General features: G+C 38.2%; 2 protein-coding genes across 7 annotated transcripts in view; one reads left to right on the top strand and one right to left on the bottom strand.

Annotated features, from left to right (window-relative positions):
- The window catches only part of LOC107225054 (protein artichoke), a 262,673-nt gene that overhangs the window by 85,824 nt on the left and 152,510 nt on the right, over positions 1-24,339 (bottom strand). The window lies entirely within an intron of this gene.
- On the top strand, positions 488-2,774 carry LOC107225849 (maltase 1). Its single transcript, XM_015666443.2, has one exon. It carries the CDS (start codon positions 518-520, stop codon positions 2,267-2,269), a length of 1,752 nt encoding a protein of 583 aa, XP_015521929.2. The 5' UTR covers positions 488-517; the 3' UTR covers positions 2,270-2,774.

The raw sequence follows: 24,339 nt of genomic DNA, 5'->3' as shown, positions 1-24,339 counted from the left end.
GGCTCCAGTTAGGTGGTGTCTGGAACTACGATATAGTTAGAAGTACTGGGCAGTGAAATGAATTGACGATCACTAGAGTGAACCCGTACTAGCACTAAACAAATTGAAACCCGATTGGTATGAAACTAAATTTGCACAGAAAATTATGAATAAGGATAAAATAATATTCGCGATCATGTATAGATAAGCTTAATGAAGAAATGAGAGTAAGATAACAGAAAAATGTGTGCGTCAGTGTCATAGTGTATCAAAGCGGATTAGCTATGATTGCAGATTTGATCTGAGTTGCGGATGTTATTTAATCGATGAATTCAAGTGAACTCGGATTCCTATCACTAAGTTCTCATTTAAAGAAATGTGGATTACGATTATCAGTATTTGCACCCAAATGGATAAGATAGCGTTGACTAAGTTACCTGTTAATGATACCGGAGAATTTTTGTACAATGGTGTATTTTTTTTAGAATTCAAGCGTATATAAATACGGTACGAGCCAGCAGAAAACACCGTTGCCACCATGCTGTCCCAGCTAGCAATATTGTTCATCGGACTGGCAAGCGCTCTCGGTTGCCGCACTGGAACCGAAATCGTATCGAATCAAGATTGGTGGAAAACTACCGCCTTCTATCAAATCTATCCAAGAAGTTTCAAGGACAGCGATGGGGACGGTGTAGGGGATTTGAACGGCGTCACGAGTAAACTGGATCATCTGGTGGATGCAGGTGTTGGTGCTCTTTGGATATCCCCAATTTACCCGAGCCCAATGGCTGACTTTGGTTACGACATATCGAACTTCGTGGACATCGATCCGCTGTTCGGGACCCTAGACGACTTCGACGCACTTGTTGCAAGGGCAAAGCAGCTTAACCTCAAAGTTATTCTTGACTTTGTGCCAAATCACAGCTCTGACGAGCACGAGTGGTTTAAGAAAAGCGTTCGACGCGAGGATCCGTACACAGACTACTACATTTGGCGTGATGGAAAGAATCCAGATGATACCGGGAAGTATGAGCCACCGAACAATTGGCTTAGTACCTTTCAAGGATCTGCTTGGGAATGGAATGAAGAAAGAGGCCAGTTCTATCTTCACCAGTTTGTGAAAGGTCAGCCTGACCTCAACTATAGGAATGCGAATTTGAGGAAGGAGATGGAAAACGTTCTCTCATTCTGGCTGAAACGAGGCGTTGAAGGATTCCGCATTGACGCCATAAACCACATGTTCGAGGATGATCGATTCCTCGATGAACCTTCGTCCAACAACGCGAACGTTTCAGCAGGATACTACGATTCTCTCAATCATATATACTCCAAAGACCAGCCCGAGACCTATGATGTCCTTCAGTCCTGGAGAGATTTGCTGGATAAATATGCCCAGGAATCGAATACCGACACGAAGGTCATTATGACCGAAGGATACGCGAACACGGATCTCGTAATGCAGTACTACACTCACGGCTCCAACATTCCTTTCAATTTTGGATTCATTACCAACACCAGAAGCGGTTCAACCGCTGCAGAGTTCAAGAGTGTAATCGATAGCTGGCTCGATAGCATGCCGGAAAATTACGTGGCGAATTGGGTGACAGGTAACCATGATCAACGCAGGGTAGCGTCGAGGTACGGCTCGAATCGCGCTGATCAAATGTCAATCGTTTGTCTGATCCTACCTGGAATCTCAGTAACATACAACGGAGACGAAATCGGCATGCTCGACGGGGAAATATCCTGGGTTGACTCTGTCGATCCTGCAGCTTGTAACACAGATGCAGAACACTTCGAGCAGTACTCTCGGGATCCAGAGAGGACTCCGTACCAATGGGACAGCACAACGAGCGCTGGGTTCTCCACCAGCTCGACAACCTGGCTTCCGGTGAATCGCAACTACGTAAGCCTCAATCTTGCTGCACAGAAGGCTGTGAGCCACTCGCACTACCACGTGTACCAGGCCATGACGGCTCTCAGGAAGTTGCCTATATTCAAACGAGGGTCCTTGAGCGTGGAAGTTCTCGCTGATAACGTCCTTGCTATTACGCGATCGGTCACGGGGGCCACTCCGATCGTCGCTCTTGTCAATTGCGCCGAATCAAGCGTGAGCATCAACGTCAAAAACAGCATCGCGGTTCTAGATCAAATGACCGTGTATACGTCGAGCGTTTCGTCCGGCATCACTCCCGGCAGAAATGTTACTACTTCCAGCGTACAACTTCCGGTTGCTACCACCATAGTATTGACCTCTCCAAGGCTATATCAAATCGTCCACGGAGCTTAGTAATGTAATTATTGTACGTATTTCAACAACCTCTCATATTCTAAAGCAAACATTAAATATCTGTGTATATAGAATTCCATCATCCGGCCTAGGTAAGAGTATCCGAGCAGAGAATATGGAGTCTGAAGACTAGCTCAGAGTTATGGGGGATTTTTTTACACCATTTTCAGGTTATTCAAACAATATTTGCTTAACAAGTAATTGTATCACATGATTTTGAATACGTTTAACTATCGAGTGGCTTCGTGATTGTGTCAGTAATAAATTTAAGATTTTAAATAAAACCGTGACAATTTGCGATTGTTTGAATTGTCACCGCATGTCTGAAAAGTGTGTTTACAAACGTAACGAACTCCAAGAATATTTGTTGCAACTTCTGAACTGCGAAACGGTCGATCATTGTAATTACAAAGGTAAAACGACTGAAAATCTTTATCGTTAATTATATTATTATCATCGCTATTGTTATAACCATTATTCAAGCTCGTTATAATTGTTGCTATTGCTAAGTTGTATTTTAGAATACAATTTTCTTACTGACTTTTCTATTAATATAATGTTGTATGAACCATGGGGATGAACCTTAATCGTGATAGTGTGTGACTCAAAAGAATGTGCGAAGCATCACTGACACCTGTACTAGTCCCGTAACTATCGATTCACGGCAAGGTGAGTTTTGCAAGGCCGAATTTGCTGTTTGGCATGAACATTTAAGCGCAAATGGTTCACGAATCGTTCAAACCGGAATAAGCGTTCATTGTTTGACTACGATTTTCAAAAGATGCTTAAAATAGACGAAGCGAAAAAAAACGCAGTTCGGCTCAACGTTGATAAAACGAAACGGTGTGTCATTGATTTCAGCTTTGTTTTCGTTTGATTCAATACCGAATTGATTACTTCTACACGTTGAAGCTGGTTTGTACTATATAAAGTTGAGTTATGTTGTTACACTTCGGCTTTTGTACACTTAAAAGTTTTACTTTGATAAATGTTTAGTAGCAATTACTTTTAGCAATAATGATTGAGTAACGCACCAGTTTATGTGAGTTTCGAGAGAGCAATGGTCCTTCTCAGGGCGCTGGAAATAAATCGTAGGTTTACTAGTATTTTAGCCTACGTTTATGACTAATAAGCGTGGAACAATAAACCAGTGTCTCAACGAAGTCAGTTATACGATTACGTCAAAGAACATAGCATCGCTGGGTTATGGGTAATTACACAGGAAGAACATGGCATAGGTCGCACATTAGAGATTATCTGAAGTGATCGCGCGTTGCAGAATCTGATAGTGTCAAGCAGAGAGAAATTTTCCGACCCTAGATCCGTACGCGCGGATTTGTTTTCCTCGAACTCATAAATATCCAAGTCGTCTCAGTTTTTCAAACCACACGTACAACTCGCGGTACGGAATCATTGCTTGACCAGCATAACGTATCACCGCGCATGTCCGAGTTGCAATCAGAACCTACATATTTATAATCATAGGTTAATTTGCTTACGGGAGTGCTGTGAGCGTATCAGCTCCCTGCCGTGGATCGGGGAAACTACAACGTCGCGCTCTCGTCCCGGCAGATTTGGCAGAGTACTATCTTACCATACGATAGCGATCGGCTCGCCCATCTTGTATAATGCATGGAACAGGTCCATTTTCAGCGCGTGATAATATCTATTTCGTATTATCATACAAGGTGGTCAGGAGGGAAATAGAAACATTTGAGTTTCAGTAAAAATTGCCAAAGCTCTGACTGGAATTTTTTATTTCTTTTGTGTATTAAGATAATTGCTGGCACATTTCGGCAAATTACCCGGACGCCGGGGAAGCTAAGGCAAAATAATTCACCCCGCAGTCGAACCATTCGTTGACGAAAATCACCGATCACATCACAGAAAATTGCACTCACCAATTTTCTGACCGAAAAACGATATGAAAAAACCTGGTCCAACGGCTTGAACTTCTCCGCTTTAATTTTCGATATGTTATCGCATTGGGCCGGGGAGTAAAAAAAAAAATGAAAAAAAATGCGCTACGGGTGTGCGTTCGTACGATACGATGGAAGAAAGTCGCGTGACTTACATTTGCTCGAAGAGAAGAAAAGTATGAAACTTGGCACTTTCATCCCTCCATTGCAGTATCACCATCCATCCATGCACACAATACGCGTCACGGAGGAGTAGCGAAGAAATACGCACTTAGTGAGATTGGCGATGCCATTTGATCCATATATGCATGGTGTAAGTATAGCGAGTTCCCGCGGTCGGGTCTGATCCCGCGTCCCAGTTACTCTCGAGCGATTTAACGCCGGAGTTTCGCCGTCCGCACGGGGGCTTAAAGAAGAGCTGGCGTGATTAACGCTATCCGGCACGTGCCGCTCGTCGCGGATATCATTCCGCCTCGTCGAGTGGGAGCAGCGAGACCTTGGCACGACTGGGAAATCGTGCAATTCCGTGTCCGTGACTTGAAATACATCCTCGAACGCCGTTTTTCCTAATGAGCTCGCGTTGGTTATCCTACTTTTGTCGCCGATCCAGCACTCGCAGCGTTATCATGAATATTTACAGTCACGGCGGTGCAAATCCACCCCTATCATCCTTCATTCTTCGTTTGTCAACACGAGTTTCACTTACCCGGAATCGTACCTTCCGCCCCTTCGCTCACAGGCATGCTGCCAGCTGAGTGAGACGGTTTTTAAAATGCATTTCAATTCGAGTGGTTAATGGAAGACGTGATGGACAACGAACTCGAGATTTTACAAGTGCAGGAATCTGCCACCTGCTTTCAGGAAGAATTTCAAAATGCGGCAAAAATTTCTACTCTACGAAGCCAAAGATTTTACAACTTCCGACCGCTGTGGTTGAAGCAACGTTGACTCAAAATTATATGTATGAATGTAAGATGTTTATAGAATTTGCTCTGAAGAAAGGATCAATTACTTGATATGGCGGTAAAATCAGTATCTGGAATTTTCTTTTCTGCATACTTGTAAACTTGCAATGGGATATTTCAAATCGAATTGATACGCAAGAAAAAGGAGAGTGGTATTTTGATTTCAACATTTACTTTACTGTTAAAAAGGCGGTATTGAATGTAACGCCGAAAATATTCTATAGAAGTCCACGCCGTTTTGGTATTGATTTTAAAACCACTTGGTGTCAATAATCGAACGGTTTACACCGATCATGTTTAATTTTACACTAATCGGTGTGGACTTTTATTGACACCGTAAATTTTCTGACAGTGTATCTGAAAAAAAAAACTAGTAGAAATAGTATCTATAACTATCCTACTCCTTCCATATTCCATTTCTATTTTCGAATTCCTTATCGCTTCTCTATCCACCTCGGACTTACATCCGATAACGCTTGTCGTGAGACCTATACATGATTCTAATTCGATGTCTTAGACTGGTTTTCTAATTTTTTGTATGAAAGTCGACGATGAAAAATCCAATCACAATTTTTTTCAGAATTTTACGACCCAGCGTATCTAAAGTATGATTTAAAAAGTGGAAAATACAACCCACTTTCTAAAATCTGAAAAAATTCAAAAATATCTTATAAAATATCACAAAATTTTAGATACCCATTAGAAGATGGAAATTTTAGAAACCTTAAACGATAATTGAAAAGAATAATGGTAAAAAAAAATTATTATTATTTGGTTGCATTTTTGACATGAGAATGAACATCAGTTTTCTATTTCGCCGGAAGTTTCGCGTTTACCATTTCGGGATTATTTACGGTTTGTAAATCATTTTGAAAACTTCTAGTGATTTTTCAAAAAATAAGCATGTACGCATACAGTCATATATGGATAAAAAATTATCCGTTTTTTCAGACTTCTATATTTTTCAATGCGATTTTCTATCGTAATTTTATAGATTTTTTTTCTGCAAATATTTGGACCTTTCTGAAATCGGTTCTATTTGGTTATTTTGTGTAAGAATTTCTTACGTCGGATAACCACAACTTGGGATAAGGGTTGAATAACCGTTTGGATGCTTGAGATATCAACTATACATTTGTTTGAAGAATTTGTGGAGCAGTTTAAACGGAGTGTGTAGTTCACAATATCGGTAAGAAAAGTTATACGTGAGGTTGTTGAGTGTTGAAATAGACTTGATCGTGTCGAACGTTGGAATAGGAATGATGCTGCGGTAAAGAGGAGTAGACGTAAGGTGCGCAAATGGTGGGGAATAGAATTAGCGGAGTCGGCAAAAAGCGAGTGGCGTGAGCCAGAATGGAAATAGGATGACAGAAATGAGACGATAAGGTTGCTGTAAGGATCGTGGGAGAGTGACGAGATTAGGGAGACGTCTGACGATACGCCGGACGTAACAAGTTTACCGAACGAACTTGACGTTTCGTTAATTTTTCGAAAGTTCCGCGCGATTTTAGCTTGACGTGGTGGAATTTGAGAATTGCTCTTCAATCTGTATCTTATATACTTATAAAAAAACTTTGTTCGTCACAGATACTAAATTGATTATATCGTATCTGAAACCTGAAGTCAATTTCATTCGGTCATTGGCATTAGGCTCTTATTTAATCTCGTAAATTTATTTGGATCGACTACCTTCGTAGAGACTCTCACACCGACGAAAAAAATCAACTCGTCACCTTCGATTTAATTAGAATTCTTGATACGGCAGAGCAATGTGTAAAAGATCCCATATAAACTTTCATAATTTCATCGAATTAAGTGAAAATTGAATTGAAACACAGTTCAGAAATGTGGAGAAGTAAAGAATTTTTCTGAAAACATGTAAGTAACGCTATTCAAAAAATTTCGGCAAAGTAATTCACCGCAAAATTTTTACACTATTTCATTGCCACTTCTCGATTGAGAAAATCCCGTCCCCAAAAATTATATGATATTGCGAAGTTTATCGCTGCGAAAAATAACAGTCACGAAAAATATACAAAAACAAATAAATAAATGAATAAAAATCGAACGAAAAAATTCACTCGACAAAGATCTCGCGGTAACGCAGCTGCGCTAACCGAAGCTTTTCTGTGTTGCCTCTATTGATTTACTACACCTTTAATCGTGTAAAATTCGTTAAATATAGATTGCAAAAAATGCCCGCAGGTTTAATCAAGCTAACTTTTGCCCCGCACGACGGGGGGCGTCCCTCGACGACGGTCACGTGGACTTATATAGAAAGTTCATCAACGCTCGAACAGCGGGACGGTATGAGGAGGGGGAGGAGGACCGGAGCTGACCAGGTGGTAACCAATTACGGTTACCTCTTGTCCCTCTGGAATTGCAGCGAGATCGATGCACCCGACGTAGTTATCTGGACACGCGACGCGTCCGCGGTATCTCGACGATGGTTGTTCGGCTTGGAAATTGCAGGCGCATATGCACTCGACGGTACTTCCCTTTGATAATGTGGACCATCTCAACGGATGACGTCTCAATATTTGAAGTAGGTGGCGGGATTTACATGCGTCTCTTTTTCCTCGTAAGACCTGGAATTTTATTCCCTGTGTGTCCGTGATTTTTTTTTTTCTCTTTATTTTTCTCTCAGATTCAAAAAGTTTCAAAATTCACAGACGTAAAGAATTGGAGAAATTTTAATGAAGGCATGTGGAATAGCGCGGCCACTGAAACTTTTGAATAAAAGTTTGGAATGAAAAAAAGAAAAAAATTTTATCAAAAATTTCGTAAAAGCGAGTCACGTTGAACCAAATGATTATTTTTTGAGACAGTCACAAGTGAACCGTCGATTTTATCCTAAATTTTTACAATATAGAATGTGTATAGGAAATAACTATAAAACATTTGGATAAATTCTAGAGTACATGCGGAATAATCTGTAGCGATTTTCGAATCTAATTTGCGTTAAGAGGGTATGAAATATTCAACCAATTCAATGAAAAAATTTCACGGAGATATTGAGAAATTTCTTGAAAAATGGTGTGCTTTACGTCTCCCTCAAAATATTTCATTATCAGGGTCTTCAAAGGGCTAATAACCTTGACCTTAAAATGAGAATAATTTTATTTCGTGTACTGCTGAAGATCTCTGCTTCAAAAAGTGTAAGACTTCGGTAAAAAATTAGTATCGATGAATGATGCATTATTTACATTTGTTCCCAGTGATTTTGGAACACAGTGTCTCTCTCGCCTCGTTTCTTTCTTTTTTTTTTAACAATTTCTTGTTGTTGCACGATAGCCGAAGGGAACGACTGTGATGTATTCGAGATTAGACGATGAGTGACGATGAGACTATTTAATCCTGATACCGTGTCTTTTTGATCACGGTGCCTGGATTCAGGATCGCGTTGCCGTACTTGTAATTATGAAAAACTTTCACGGGGATCAAGGCGGAAGCGCAATATTACCCCGAGTCAAAAGTTAGCGGAAAGTGCCGATGCGAAAGGTTGCGCCTCGACGTGAGCGTAGAGCATATGAAGTAGGTAGATATAGAAGCCTCCCTAGCGAAACTTTAATAGATAGGTATAGGGGAAATTGGTGAATATGGCCCTTCCCGCCGTCGGGACCATCTTCCGGTTCTTTACCCTCGATTCATCATTGTAGTGACATATTGCGATTCAGCTAAGAACCTGAAAGTTTCTATCAGCCGTCGACCGGCGGGATTGAAACGTGTTCACAATATTTCTCAGACGAGTGAGATCAAAGGCTTTCATGGATCTTAGAAATTTCGTCGTTGATATATGAACGAGATTTTATTTATACAGTTTCTCGTAATTGTTTTCACGAAACTGTGTCATTAATATCGCAGGTTCACTTCAATGATATTTAATATATTTTTACAGTACACTGCTACGTGAAACGCTGCATAAAATTTCTGGCAGCAATTTTTCATGACCTACAGGCATAAAGATCGGAAAGAAACGAAATGTGAGTAGTAAGCACCAAAATGTTTGTAGCTGCATTCAAATTTTTACCGATCTGTCGACTATACATATATATGTATATATATATATTTTTTTTTCTTATTACATCGGAAGATGATTACTCGTAGCGACTGAATACTTTTTACACCAATCGTAGTAAAATATTTTTTGATACGTGAATCCTTTCACTCGAATGGAAGAGTGAAACGGTATGTATTTTTTCATTCATGGCATACATTCTTTCTGTACACGCTTCTGGAATAATAATTTTTTCGAGAGTTTAAAATGTAATCAGGTGGTTGCCGAGATCTGTCCAATGCTGGACCTAAATTCATTCGCATATCTCTTTCGTTCAATTCATGCTAAAGAGAATTACAACGACAGTGGATATATCTAGAAGAACGTAAGTACTCGTACTCTTTGGAACTTTTGCAAGCCTCTGTACGAAGTTTTAACAAAACTTTGCCGCCCGCGCCGGGCACCCTCTGTAGAGAGCTATAGAAGCCGTTGAAATTCCCAAACTTTTGATGTCAGGCAGACATTTTACATTCCGTGAAACTTCCATCCTTTGAATGTAAATATCACCTGGGAGGCATATTCGCCTTGAACATTCCCAAAATTAACCAAATACCGATACAGCCGACGCAGTCAATGAATTCCAAGTTTTAAACCCGAAGGAATTTTTCGTCCCAATTACTTTCCGGTTCATTATAATTCATAGAAACCTGTGGATAGTAGGAGAATTTCATATTTTTCAATCACAATATTTTTTTACACCGGTACACATGCGATCACTGATTCAGATGTGGCTAACTTTTTTGACTAGTTAGTTGGGTCGGCAATGTAGATTCAGTCCGTACCGGCAGCCGGCAGTATATGAATCTGCCTGACCGACGTAACCGATTTGTCGAAAAAATTAACCGTCCCACAATCATCGAGCACATGTGTAGGTACGCGGTAAGTTTTCGAAACATCTCTCCAACTTTTTCGTTCAATTCTATCACATCGCAAATCAGTAGTCATTAAAAGCCTGTTACGTTTCGGCAATTGTTTTCTTTGTTACGATTTCTCGTGAGTGACTTCTCTCGAGTCTTCTTCGATTCGAATGAAAACCGTTGACGGGCAAAACGTTGTCGATTGGTTGAAGGTGGAGCCTCGCGGCTATAAGGAAAAGTCGAAATTCTGTCGAGTGTAATTTTTAAGCACCGCCGTTCTCCAATGGAGATTTCGTACGTTACAGACGTATAATTGGCCACATTCCGTGCTTGCAGTAGACTAGACGCATAAGGTTTCGCTTGGTAACTACGTTATCGCCGTCCCTGCATCAGGTTGTCCTGCAAGGGTGGCTGCCGGGGGGCTTTGGCCGAGTAGCGGCGACACCGCATACCAATCGGTTATGTCAATTGGCCTTAACGAAGTAGCCTGCGGGGTTACCGATGGGACAATTGGCGGGTCGGAGCCTCCTCCTGTCTCCGACTCGACGCGCATTGCATTGATTATTAATTGCGCACTCCGAACAGTTTTAAACACGTTGGGTCCTGTCTGACATGGTCGATTAAGGTTTAACGCTGCCTTTGCAATGGCGTTACGCGAGGAACAAGACAAGAAGAGTTTCCATTTACTTAAGGAAATACTAATTTGTTCAGAAATTAGACGTACAATACTATAATTAATTATAAACGTGGAAAGACGGCAAATTAGTGGTTTTACTTTTTTGTAAGAATCGTTTGTTTCTTACAGTCTGGTGAATCCAAACCGTTATTTAATACTTCCGGTCAAGCATAAATTTTAAGAAATTACTAAATGCACATGTATGTGTTTTTTTCCATATTATACGTGTACACTCAAAGGGACAGGATTGAAACTTATACGTGGCGGTCCTGAGAGAATATAACTGTGCGAAAAATGTTGTAGATTGTTTCATGTTCATTTCATAGATTTTTAGAAATTTTATACACCTTAATAAATATTATTCTTGCCCTGTATTCTATTAGTGACGAATTTTTTATAAACTGTGGTTTTTCAACGCTTACAAATATGCATGTATTTTTTTTTTGTTGGATCCATGATGGTCGATTCATTTACTCGGATTCTTTTCCAGTTCCACATACATATATAATATAATGAAACCTTTAAGTATCAAATTATAGTAACGGTAGTGATTTTAGTGAAATTGACTTGATGTTATGTAATGTAATGTGACGTAGTCAAATGTTCGCACTGGTTTATGTGAATTAAATTACAATTATTATTTCTCATGCAGCCGATTTCAGAGATACAAGAGACAAGATAAATATTAAATAAAATAGCCAGTTAGAAGTACGAGCAATGGACGTTGACATCTACGATTAAAGTCATTTGTTTGAAATATGGATTTTCATTGAGCAATGGAAAGATGTAGATGAAAAAAAAAAAATTTGTGTGCGTTCCACTTTCAGGAAAAAAGGAAAATCATTGATTTATAATTCCCAAGGTCAAAATTTCCGTAGAATTCTGGTTGAATAAAAAATCCATCGTTGCAAAAACTTTTCTAACAAATTTAATGTTAGTCAGTGAAGGATGTCGGTGATTATTATTCTCTCTCCCTATAATATTATTTACAGAAAGAGTAAGTAGGCACTTTAATCCAGGTCATTAAGCAGGAAGCGTTGTAGTCAGCCTTAATCCTGTTGGAAACTTGATCGAAGAATGAAAGCTCTGCCCAAAAAAAAAATCGATAAATCGTTCGCGCCTCACGGGGTTATCATCATTAAACCTTAAACCAAATTTGTTCATAGCTCAAAGAGGTAACCACTTATTTGTATATGGCTGATACACCTACATTTACGCAACATAATAACCTTCGGTGCGTCCGTTACTTGCCGTAATTAATAACCTTGGTGTTTTATCTAGAAAATAATTCATTGATCGTTCCGAATATAATTAATTAAACCCATCGATGGTTGGTTAAGCAGAAAGGTCAGCTTTAACGAGTGATTTTTAAAAGCAATTATTAACATCACACGTCGTCACCGGTGCAATACGAACTATTACTCAACGATCAGCACCGAACGAACTATAAAAAATTCGTCTATTAAAAACGTCATTCCATCATCTTCCCTTCAACAGAAGGTATTCTGGTCGTACAATCTTCGCTGAAATACGTGCCGATGTGTTGTGTACGGTGAAAATATTGGCACACGACAAACGTTGGACAGTTATAATTATTGCAGCTGCTCACAAGCGCCTTCACATAGCAAAGGTAGCCAGGTAACAAAGTATGGGAATGGATCCGTGACGCTGAACCAGCGCCAATGTTTGATGATAAACACTGTTAATAAATAACTAACGAGATAATGGCTATTAACCAGACGACTGATCAATGATCACGATTTTTGCCAGTTAGTGACCACCGTCATTATGAAAATTACATACTTACAGTTATGAAATTTAGCACATCATTGAACTTTTAACACGTCAAACGTTTTCGTTTTTTCTTGGTTACCTTGGCTCGAATTCAGTCAAATTTAAAAACAAAGCCCTATTGAGGACGGTTAATAATTGTCGTAATGTGGTGACACAGGTTACTGTAATCTCATATATTTCTTGTAACCTTGTGTATTCTGTTATCTTTTTGCAATCTCTAAGTAATCTCAAGTAATCTTTGCGACCTCCGGTAATCTTTGTAGTCTCCAGTAATTTTTGTAATCTCTGCAACCTCTGCGATCATTTCCGATCTTTTGTAATCTTGCTGTAATATTTGTGATCTTCGCGTAATTCCTATAATCTTTTGTAATCATTGCAAGTTTTGCAAATTTTTGAAATCTTTATAATCTCTGTAACCGTTTGTAATCTTTTGTAATGTTGCTGTAATCTTTTTAATTTTGCTGAAATCCCTGCAATCCTTATGAAATCCCTGTTATCATTCTAATCAGTTTGTGATCTTTGTCACTGTAACCAGTGTGCGCCATTTTCAAATGACAATTAATCCTTCTCCTCCTGAAAATGATGTTTGTATGATATTTTGAGGCAAGAAAGCCTTGTTCAAATAGTATTTTCGACGTTATAAAATTAGACTTCATCTTTAAAAAATTATTCAATACCGTGAAAAGATAGGTAATATTACGCATGTGCAAAATTCAAATTCAAATTCAAATTAATTACAAAAATTAACTTCGCAGATTGCTTTCAGTGCAGAGTTTGAATCAGCCTGACAAATATCGTGAGTAACGTATAACATATTTCTCGATATTATGGGCTTAAAATAATTTATTGTACAGTTATTTCACACAAAAAAAATCAATCAAAGAAGTGACTTTCACATCGAATATATTCAATAAATTTAAATTTGGCAGGTAATCGAAAATCATTTGTACACATCTCGATTGGACTGTTTCGTATTACGACAATTTTTTTTCTCTAGAACAAAGATCAGACAGATTTGTTTTTTTTTTTCTTTCAAACAGGTTCAAAAGTTTCATTTAGGTATACAAAGACACCAGTTAAAATTTTAGATTTTAATTTTAATACTTAGGGTTGCCTCATCGCACTTTTCGATTTTCCGTAAGAATAACATAGGAAAAATGTTGTTTGCTTCTTCTAATTTTTATAACTAGCTAACGAAGCATCGTACAAAAAATCTAAAGATAAATTTTTGTAGGAAATTGAATGTTCTACAAAACAGGTCTCTTGTCAAAATTTCGTAAAACTAACAGAGTCAAAGTTACAGCCTGTCAAAAGTTAAGTTGCCTATAATTTGATCTTTTTTGAATATTAGCTTTGAACATGAGCTTTTTTTGTAAAGCATACACTCGACTTTAAATAGATGATAACTGATAATTCATTTGTGCAACAATATATAGGTATATTGTCGAGCGACCGAAGAACACGGACGCAGCGAGTGGCGAAAATCGGTACTAATAACTCGCAGTCGAAACCGGGCCCACTTTTCGCTAGCGAGCTGCATGACTCGAGTATCCACTCCTCAGCTTCTTTCTTCCCGGTAACAGGTAAACAATGATTGGGAAGAGTGATGACCTTGCTTAACCTTTGTCGATTTTTCTTCACGATGAAAGATCGACCCGCGCATGTATATGGGTAGAAAGTTATTGGAGCGGTTCGAGGTAGCGAGGCCTGGATAGGGGCGGCTGTTTGCGTTGTTATAACCTTCGTATCCGGTGCAATCCGTGGCTCTTGTCGAGTATAAACAGGCGTACAGAACGAAGCACGAGGGAGTGCTGCCGGAAGCCGGTCATCAGCCTCCGAATCACGGCAATCATTCTCACGCTCCTCAGCCGGGTGGCCAGACTCTCGCTTCTTCCGTTCCCGAATTCGCGCCTTTTGATTGTCAGACGGCGGACGATTATATCGGCAGCCGAGAAGAACGACATCCTATCACTTTTTTTTCAATTTAATTTAAAAATTGTCTCTCGGAACTTCATTAAAGTCACGATTTTAGTCAAAAAATTTCCTGAAACTGTACCGCTGATGGCTTTGTATCATTTTTGCGAAAATGTTGGTACTCGTTACCTTGAAAATATTACGTATTTTAAGCAGATTTTTTCAACGTATAATGATTTGTATAAATTATCAGTTGTCAGCCATTCATCAAAATAGTTGCGTTAATGTCGAGGGATTAATCACTGTTGTAATCTGGTTTACACAGGCTACTGCAATCTTATGTATTCTTTGTAATCTTGTGTACGCTCTGTTATCTTTTTGAAATTTTCTATGTAATCTCCGGCAATATTTGTAATTTTTTGTAATCCTTGAAATCTCTGTAATCGCTTATAACCTTTTGCAATCATGTCGTGCTCTTTGTAATTTTCCTGTAAGCTTTCTAATCGTCTGTAATCATCGCAAGGTTAAAAATTTTTTGTATTTCCTGCAATCTCTGTAATCGTTTGCAATCTCGCTGTAATCTTTGTAACCTTCACGTAATCCCTGTAATCTTTTGTAATCTTTGGAATTTTTTGAATATCCTTACAATCTCTGTAATCGTTTGTAATATTTTGTAATCTATTTGCAATCCTTTCAAACTTTCTGCAATCCCTGTAATCATTGCGATCGATTTGTGATCTTTGTAATTGTAATCAGTGTACGCCATTTTTGCATTGTGATCAACTCCTCGGTTAACGTTATGTAATCATGGTAGCAATTATCCCCGAGCATTGAGATGCGATATGAGATTAAAGTATAAATTTGAGATACGATTTTGTTGAGTAAGATTCTGAAACGCAACTTTTTTGAATGAAATTCTGGGCCACGATGCTTCCGAGACAAATTCTGAAATAGGTATAAATCGTTCCGCTCGGCCGTCGATATCTCGTTCTATTATTAAGGATAAGCCGTGCAGATTTGTTTTCCCGGATTGTTATTCGTGCTTGACACGCGAGACGAAACCATGAGAACGTATAACGCCTGATCGACTCATTGATCACGATCAACGACGGATGATCATCGCGTGTCGATGGCGGTCACGATGCAGATTGTACACGTATAACGATGAAACGCAAACAAGTTTCACAATAAATTAGACGATCGATGAAGAGTTGTGTTTGTTCGGACTCTGTATGACGAATGGAGGTATCGTGACATCGCTGCATCGATTAATTGAATTTCAAATCGTGAATATACATTTTCCGGGCGTTCAGTTCGAGGGGTTTATATAGACATGTAGATAATTGCTGGTTTCAAGTGACTCGGCGTAATTCCTGGCATTTTTGATCACTTCTGCACTGCGCTGCTTATCTGTTTTCCATTAAATTCATCAGATTTTAGTGAACTCAAGCGGCATCGCGTGAAACTAGTTTCACTTCTACGGAGAGAGACATGAAAATTTTGCAACGATTTTGATACAACGGGAGAAACATTTCAACGCGAGTAAATTTTTTTCCGTCACAGAAAGAACTTTGAATCGAAAGGGTTGCAGGTGGAACCGTAACACGATTACTTCACCGAATCTGGTTTCATTTGAGGGACTCTTTCAGGTGAATGAATAGGCACTGTTCGAAAATCGGATTATCTCCATTCGAAAAGTAATTTTCAATGAACTTTGTGAATTGAATTTACGAGTCTGAATCGTCCAGTAATAATATTTCACCGATCAATGAAATCGGCCTCGAATGGAAACGAGATGTCCGAAAGCTTCTGAATTTTACGGCTACCCCAAGAAATTTATTCCTGAAGCCACTCGAGTCTGCAGGGACTACAATATTTGTCGAGGTTTGAACGATTTTATTGCAATTGTAAGCTTGTCCAATGATGACGTAATTACGCTGAACCCTGATTCACTTCATCAATTATTCGAGCTGAAGGCCTTACCGTCATCGAAGAGCAATATTAGCCTCACTTCAGACGGGAATTTAATCGGGCTCGCTAAATTGGAATTTTTGTATTCGTAGCCAGCGATGATACTGAGGTACTTGGTAGTGGATGTTTCAACGTTTTCTGGACGTTCACTGTTCACTTTTTTACAACTCGAGGACAGAAACATGGTCGACAATAATTTATCTGGGATCCTTTACGAGCCTCGAAAAATGAGTTCTAGTAGAATACCTGAAATATGAGCTGACATTTATTACGAGGATTAGGAAAATTTTCATTACTCAGACGTCGAAAAAAAAAACAATCTGACATGACTTTAGCGGAGAATATTCACGGGATCGTCCCAAGGATATTCTCTACGTGTATATTCATCCGGCTGAATGCTTTGATACGAGTATTCGGATTGCTTTCGTAGTAATGAAACACATTTTCCTTCTGGCGTTTAATGAATTTTGAAAGAACTTTCTTGCCCTGTCGGAAAGAAGAGTAAAAAATTTCAAAAATGGAAAAATAAAAACGTAAAATCTAATCTTGTTCTATTAGTCTTTTCAAGAGTAACTGAAATTCCTGGAATTCTGACACTTTTCCCAATATTTTTCATCCTCGTACATCAAATAACTTGATTACAATCAAAAATAGTTACGTTCTAAATTTACTATACTCGAGAAAACTAACTGATGTAACAAGATAATCAACAATTAAACTAACGAATATCAATCATCACAACGTAAATTGTCCTCTGGTTATCATGAAGGTCCTAACGAGGCTCCTTTTACATACGCACACGGGAAATATTTACTGAAAGTGGCTACTCGCAGTCAAGAAGGACGTCATATATTGTATCTTGACAGACTCTAGTGTTCCGTTTCACCGAATACTTTCTGTACGAGAGCACTGGTGACGATGAATAATTCATTAATCTGTAGGCGGTATAAGTGCCCATGTATCACTTTTTAGGATAGATAAGTACAGTAACGTTCGAAACCATTTTGACGAAGACAAAGAAGAAATTCGATGTTCTAAATAATTGTAGAAAATGAATTCCCGGTCGCTAGAAAATAATATTGAATTAAAGAAAGGCAAGTAGAACGACCGATCAAAGTAGTAATAATGAATTTCATACTGTCATAATACTTTTGAGCGCTACTGTATACGGCATAAAATCTCGAGAACTGTGCAACATTCAATTTTTATATCATACAATTCGTTTTCTCAGTAGGCATAGCTGCGGCTGTCGAAATTTTTTTCCAATTTTCAATTCCGTGGCTCACGTACTGGTATTAAACTGTTATCTGCGGCGCGTATCAAACGCGACACTCACACCAGGTCGGCGTACTCCAGGAGAACGGGACCACGTCGCCTGGAATGCAACTGGATCGAGGATCGACCAGAATGCACGCATCGCAAGCTAGAAACTTTCAGCATTAAAATTAATATTTACAGAATGAAAAACAGGCCTGTGGCAGTATTTTTTCCTATGAAACTTCCTCGATACTTCAAAATGAGTATAACGTGTATTTTATTACAAAATTTCGAGGCGTAATGGATGTAGTTTTTGAAACACGAATGATTTCGGTTTTGTTCAAAATAAAAAATTGCGATAAAAATTTTTTAGATAGAAAGAAAACAGGAATTTTCATTGTTTTAACGGAATTTTGATTTAGCGATAAAATCAAATGCTCAAAGTTTGTATTACAAGCGAATCGACACATTCAAAGCAATTTACATTACTAGAATTCAACTTTCAAAGAATTATAATTCCGTTTCCAATACTGATGATGGAGGATTTATAGATATTTCAATCGTGATAATTGATTCTGGTTTCACGTCTATTCGCATAATAGTTATCCTCGAGATATTTTATAATGCTACAATTTGTGTTTATGCTTATATTACACTCAATGTTGCAAAAAAATAAATAAATAAATAAATAAATAAATTATTGAATACCAAAGAATGTTTATAATATGTTGGTAAAATGTATTACATTGAACTGTATGAAACCCAAAACTAAAGAAAACTGTTTTCGACACATTCGAAATACCTAATAGCAGGAAAAGATCAGCTGATGACTGCATTAGGCTTCGTATTACGTTACTGACAATAATGATACGTACATTTGACGAATCGTTGCTGCAGACATCGAATAATCTTTCAAAAGTTACGAGCATAGAGGGTGAGAAAAAGAAGACTCGTTTCTCGTGTTGCGATGCCAGACAGTCGCGTGACAGAAAAGGCAAAAAGAAGAGAAAGAATTCAACGAAATTATCATGTAGCGTGCAAAATTGTTGAAATCTGCATTACTGTACTTGGATATAGGTGCATGTGAAGCCGACAAGTAAATTACACCTTTGTCTGTCAAACGTTTCTACGTATAGCCAGTAGGTACCAACATATCTACATCCCTGCAGGAAAGTCTTTTGAGATTGCTCTTTAATTTTTGAAAACATTTTGAAAAAGTTTTGCCGGACGGGTGACATTTGGAAAGTAGATTGGAAATATCTGAAAATTGCAAAATGATTTCAGCAAAAGTAAAATATATCTAATGAAAAAAATTCATGTACGTTGGTAAAATGATTTAGGAGAGCTTGACAGGTGCGGAGAAAATCAATATTTTTCTTATTTAACACGTACAAAATTGTGCAATACTTCGTTTTGGATTTGACCTGAAAATGACATCTATATCAGAGTAGATGTCTAAAAATTTTCTGATATTCTTGAGAAATCTTTAGAAAAAATAGAAAATTTCCATCAAGAATGTACACGCGCATCAACACCACCCATTGCGCATCGAAGGTAGAGCTATACATAGAAATACGCGTCCATCGGAACTATTTTTCGTTACTGTCTGCACGGATGCACAAAGTAACTGTCACAGCAATATGAAATACAGCCGTGTCCGTATATTCTTTTCAAAGTTCCATTCTCTCGAGAAAAAGAAACGCCTAGCTGATAACGCGGGCAGGTATAATTCGAAAGAAGCGTTGCTTTCGTGACTTCACCGAATCCCAAGACGCCGGTTCGTGCTTCGTGGTATCGACGAAAGCCTGAACGTCATATAATAACCATGTCACAGCAAAGTGGTTCTGAATATCGACGAACGCAGGAATTGATCCGAATATTTATTCGCCTCGACACACGATGAGAATTTTCGAATAACTCGTAAATTTCAGTCTCATCGTCGTTGTGTTTTATTGTCCGGTTCAACCTGCGATTATCGTACGGACGACTTCGCGCCAAACCAAGCGAACCCACACAGATGCACCCGTCTCGAATTCCGATGCCAATTTATCTTCAACCCTTACGCTGCACACCCCCTGTGTATAAATCTAGTATCACATGAAACATCATGGCGTAGAAATGGAGAAATCGATTACATAAATTTAAAAATAATTCCGGGATACTCTTTAACTACGATGTTTCAAAGAAAACTAGTTATTTCTAGCAATATGAAATTTTGAATTGTTGTGGCATTGTTTGTATAAGTATTGATGAACATTGAAAAAAAGTATCCTAAAGCAACAAAATACCGGAATATTAATCATTTTGCTGTAAAAAAAAAAAATCATAACACGTTAAACTTTGAATATTCTAAGCTGAAAATCGATCGAGTAACTCTCAAGACACAGATATTTAAGAAAAACAAGCGGCTTCAGGCTGACCGTAAGCCAGCTTTCGAATTCCCACTTTTACGCTGCAGGTTTCAACTACAGATTCAGATTTATGATTAACGATTCACAAGCCCTCAGGTATTATATTACGTGAAAAGACGACGAATTTCAAAAATTTTGACGCACCATAATGGATCCGAAATTACAAATTTTGAAAGTCCGAGCTTCGATTCGTTATCGAAAATCAAAAAAAAAAAAAAAAACCGTCGCCTACAAGATTCTATCAATATCCGAATAGTTTAAATTTTTTTCTGCATAGTTGTTGTTGTTGTTGTTATTGTTGTTAATCTTTATAAATATCCACGGCAATGTTGGACAACCAAGATTTATATTTTTAAAACAAGCGCAGTAATTATAAAGACAAAAATTCAAGAGAGGAGCAAGCAAAAAATACAAGTCGAGGGATAAAATACAATTGAAAACCTTGAACTAAATGGAGCAAAACAAAAACAGTCAAAGTAATAGAAACAGAGAAACAATAAACTGATGTATATAGTGAAACAAAATAAGAGTAAAGAGAAGCAAAGTAAAAGTACGCGGATGAAGATCAAATTACGTGAAATAAAAAATAAAAAATATAACTACATAACTAAAATTTAAGCCGAAGTCATAAATAAGGAAGGAAATGCATCAAAAGAAAAGAAAAAGCAAGAGGACAGAGGGGACAGAAGTACAGACAGCAGTCAGGTCAGATTAAATAAATAAAAATGAATATTGGATTCACCATTTTGGATTCCGCAAACTTGACCTTAGATTCGTGATCATCAACCTAAAAAATCTGACGATACCAATTTTCATTCGAATCCATTCATCCATTCTCAGGATATAATCATTTTTATTTAACTTTTTGGAATTTCGATATTCACAGAATTCAAAAAGTACTGCACCGATAAGAGCCAAAATCTAATTAGTTCTAAATTTGGAAATTTGGCAAAGAGATCCATCCGAAAATGAACGGAGGTGGTTGTCTGGATCTTGAAACGTCGAGATCTAGTGAAAACTCAATTTTTTAGTTTTGAGGCGATTACAATAACTTCCTTTTTTTCTCTGAGAACAGAGTAACGGGAATTTAAAAATATGGAGATACTGCACGATGAAAAAAAAAAAGTATACATGTTTGAGTGAGTGAGGTTAAATTTTTGGGAAAAAAGTGAATTAACAATTTTTTCCATATTTCAATATTTATCTTGGATGAAATCAGATTATTTTGAATGTTTTTCAGATGGAGGTTAAGGTGAACATGAGGCGGGGTCCTTTTGACCCCAGTATGTCGCGTAAGGGTTAACTTCGTATCGTCAAATAACAAAGTCTCCGGCGATACAAAAGTTTGATTTTTTTTTAGCTTCCAATTTTTTTCGCCCGAAAAATATTTTCTTGTTCCATTCCATCGTCAACATTTCCGTTAGGAACAATAACTCAAAAACTTATTTGTCACGTAACAACTGGACGTGTTTAGCTTTGTTGCGAGTTTCGGATTTTTCAAGTCACACGAAAATCTTCCACTTTCAAATTTTCGGTGTTCTTTCTCGCGTTGTAATCAAATATAATAATAAATATTATGATAAAAAAAAACGATGAAAATTATATGAAAAATATGTAATATTTCCCAAGTGACACTGGGGCTTTTGTAGTATTGAAGGAGGCTTCATTATTCGACGACGTGAAGGGAAAAATAAATTGGTATTCGAGTCCGTATACACCGAAAACAATTTTTTTTGTGAAAATAATTCCGCACTTCAAGTCAGAACAGAATGAGTATACCAGTTTCAAATTGTTTAATAATAACCGACAATTAGCGAAGCTGCAAAATTAAATATTTCGTAAAATTGAACGACGGCAAAAATTTAACGGCCCGACCCAAGTTTTGTCATGGGAAAGAATTGCCGAAGCTGCATATTTTGGCGCAAATTTCGTAACATGCATCGTCACTTAGGATACCTAAACTGTGCAGATAAACCACTCGAATTATACCCACTGTATGTGCAGATTGAGCGTGAAATTATTAACAACAATATCTAAACCGCCCCCCCCCCCATAAATATGTTCGCAACCTGTTTCATGGAGTTGAGCGGATTGGGGACAAAAGTCGATTGAATTTTGTCGTGAGCAGGAAGTAATATTAGGGAGGAGACATAACTTCGTACTCTTTTCGATGGCGAAGGTGGGACGCATTTTGATCGGAAGTTTGTAGTACCAATAGCGCCGCTCGCGGCGCTGGATTTGTTTGTTGCTTCGGAAATTTGAACCCGCTACACACGTGAACAATTTTTAATAAAAAAAATGAGTACACACTGTTTTATATCCGGGTGTTGGGCGGAATACGTTTCAGAATGACTAGAAAACAAAATTCCTCGGCAGAAAATAAGACTCCACAAAGTTATCTTTTCTGTAAAGAGGTTATGTTCAATTTGCTGGCGAAGGATTTTCGTTCAAATCTTTCGCAATATATTGCCAAATTGTTGTCAGATCAAATTTAATGTTGACGTTAGTAGATTCATTTACTTGCGATTCGATAGCAGTTTGGGAGGTTGTACAACAACTTGAATTTTCTGTTGTTCTTAACCCCTCAACTGTCGGTAATACGTATATTGGCCAAAAATACACAAGTATTTGACTTATTATCTTTGCATTTTAAGCATAAATATATGCCAAATCTGCAAAGTTGACGAGACATTTTTTTACACAAGGCTGCGAAGAGGTTAATTACCAACACATAACGACATTTAGTATTGCACAATAATTTCGCATTTTTTGATAGCAAAGCGTTAAGATAGCGTTTGTAGGGGCTTGATAGTTTCTTTCGTTTTGCCAGCTATCAGACGTAGTGCAAGAAACGAAACCAGCGCTGCGAGCGGCGTTATTGGAACGACAATCCTTCGAGCAGAATGTGGCCCACTTTTGTAACGCGGAGATATGTCTCCTTTCTAATATTACTTTCTGCTTGTGAGATAAAAGGAATGATGCTCCTCTGCTGCCTCAAGCCTTGGGCTTTGAGGCTCGGCAAATTTTTCGCGTGAACACACGCAGTGTGGAAACCATTTTTTGTAATCTCAGCCACTTTTTCTCGATGACTGCGCGGAATTTGTTGAAACTTGGCCAGTTCTTAGTACTTATAGTTGAAAAAGACTTTGGGTGAGTTATTGCAGATTTTAAAATGCAACCGTACGGAAAATACTCCGGTTTTTCTTTCTAGTAAGCGTATCTTGAAAAATACAGGTTGCGGGAGTAAAAATACATGACGGTATTAAAGTTGTAGTTCTATATCAACCGTTAAACGGGTTTACTGTCATAATTTTTGCGATCTTATACGGAATTTACTTTTCATTGAAATGTATAAAAAAAAATTTTTTTTTTTAAGGGTGATTCCGTACATTCTTTTTTTCAGAAATTATTTGTCAATTTATTATCAGCGAAGTATAAACGATCGCTTCCAAATTAAGAAATATTTTCCACCTTTTTCAACGAAAAATCAATCTCGAGACTAGAATATCGTTGAAGATATGATAGAATCAACAACTTTCCAACAGCCGATATTTCTTCTCCTGCAAGCTACATATTTTTACCAAAACATTTATACCAAAGAAATTGAGAAAATCCCCCAAGTGCAAGTGGTTGAATTTAAAAATGTGAGATATATTAACGAGAAGGTGGGTTCCACGAGAGCTAGAAAGTGGCGAAGTTGAAGAGGCAAAGAAGAAAAAAAGCCAACATTTTCGCGTAATGAATGTAAAAAAGTGGTCGACAAGTTCACAGACTCCGTTTAATTTCATAGGTATATATGCACGATGTGTAGGGAAAGGCAGATATGGATATCTTACACTCAGTTATTTTCGAATACCCGTTACTGATGGCGACATAATTACGGGAGGGTAGACTTTTAATTCTCTCGGTTCACGGGCGCAGTTTTTTTTCCCTGCCTTTTTTTACTGCGGTTCCATTGATCGGCGCCACGCTGCAACACCGAGACGCGGACAAAGTGCGAGAAAGTGCTGTATAGTGCCCGGTTACGATACTAATGAGCCATCGAATATTCATCGAGGAGGCTGAATCAAGTTAACGTGGGGAATAGGGGGTCGATTGTCGGGGTGCAGCTCCGCTACCTTTCACCTAGTTTCTCTCGTCCGAGGTATAGATTGTATGAGGTTAGGTTTCCTCAGGTTAGGTTAAGGCTGACGCGCATAGTTTTCCGTCAAGGGGATCACCGCCGAGTTAAATTACTACCCTCATATCG

The sequence above is a fragment of the Neodiprion lecontei genome, chromosome 4 (genome assembly GCF_021901455.1).
Source record: "Neodiprion lecontei isolate iyNeoLeco1 chromosome 4, iyNeoLeco1.1, whole genome shotgun sequence".
Classification (NCBI taxonomy): domain Eukaryota; kingdom Metazoa; phylum Arthropoda; class Insecta; order Hymenoptera; family Diprionidae; genus Neodiprion; species Neodiprion lecontei.
The sequence above is the reverse complement of the archived record's forward strand: the minus strand, read 5'-3'. Positions and strand labels throughout refer to the sequence as shown.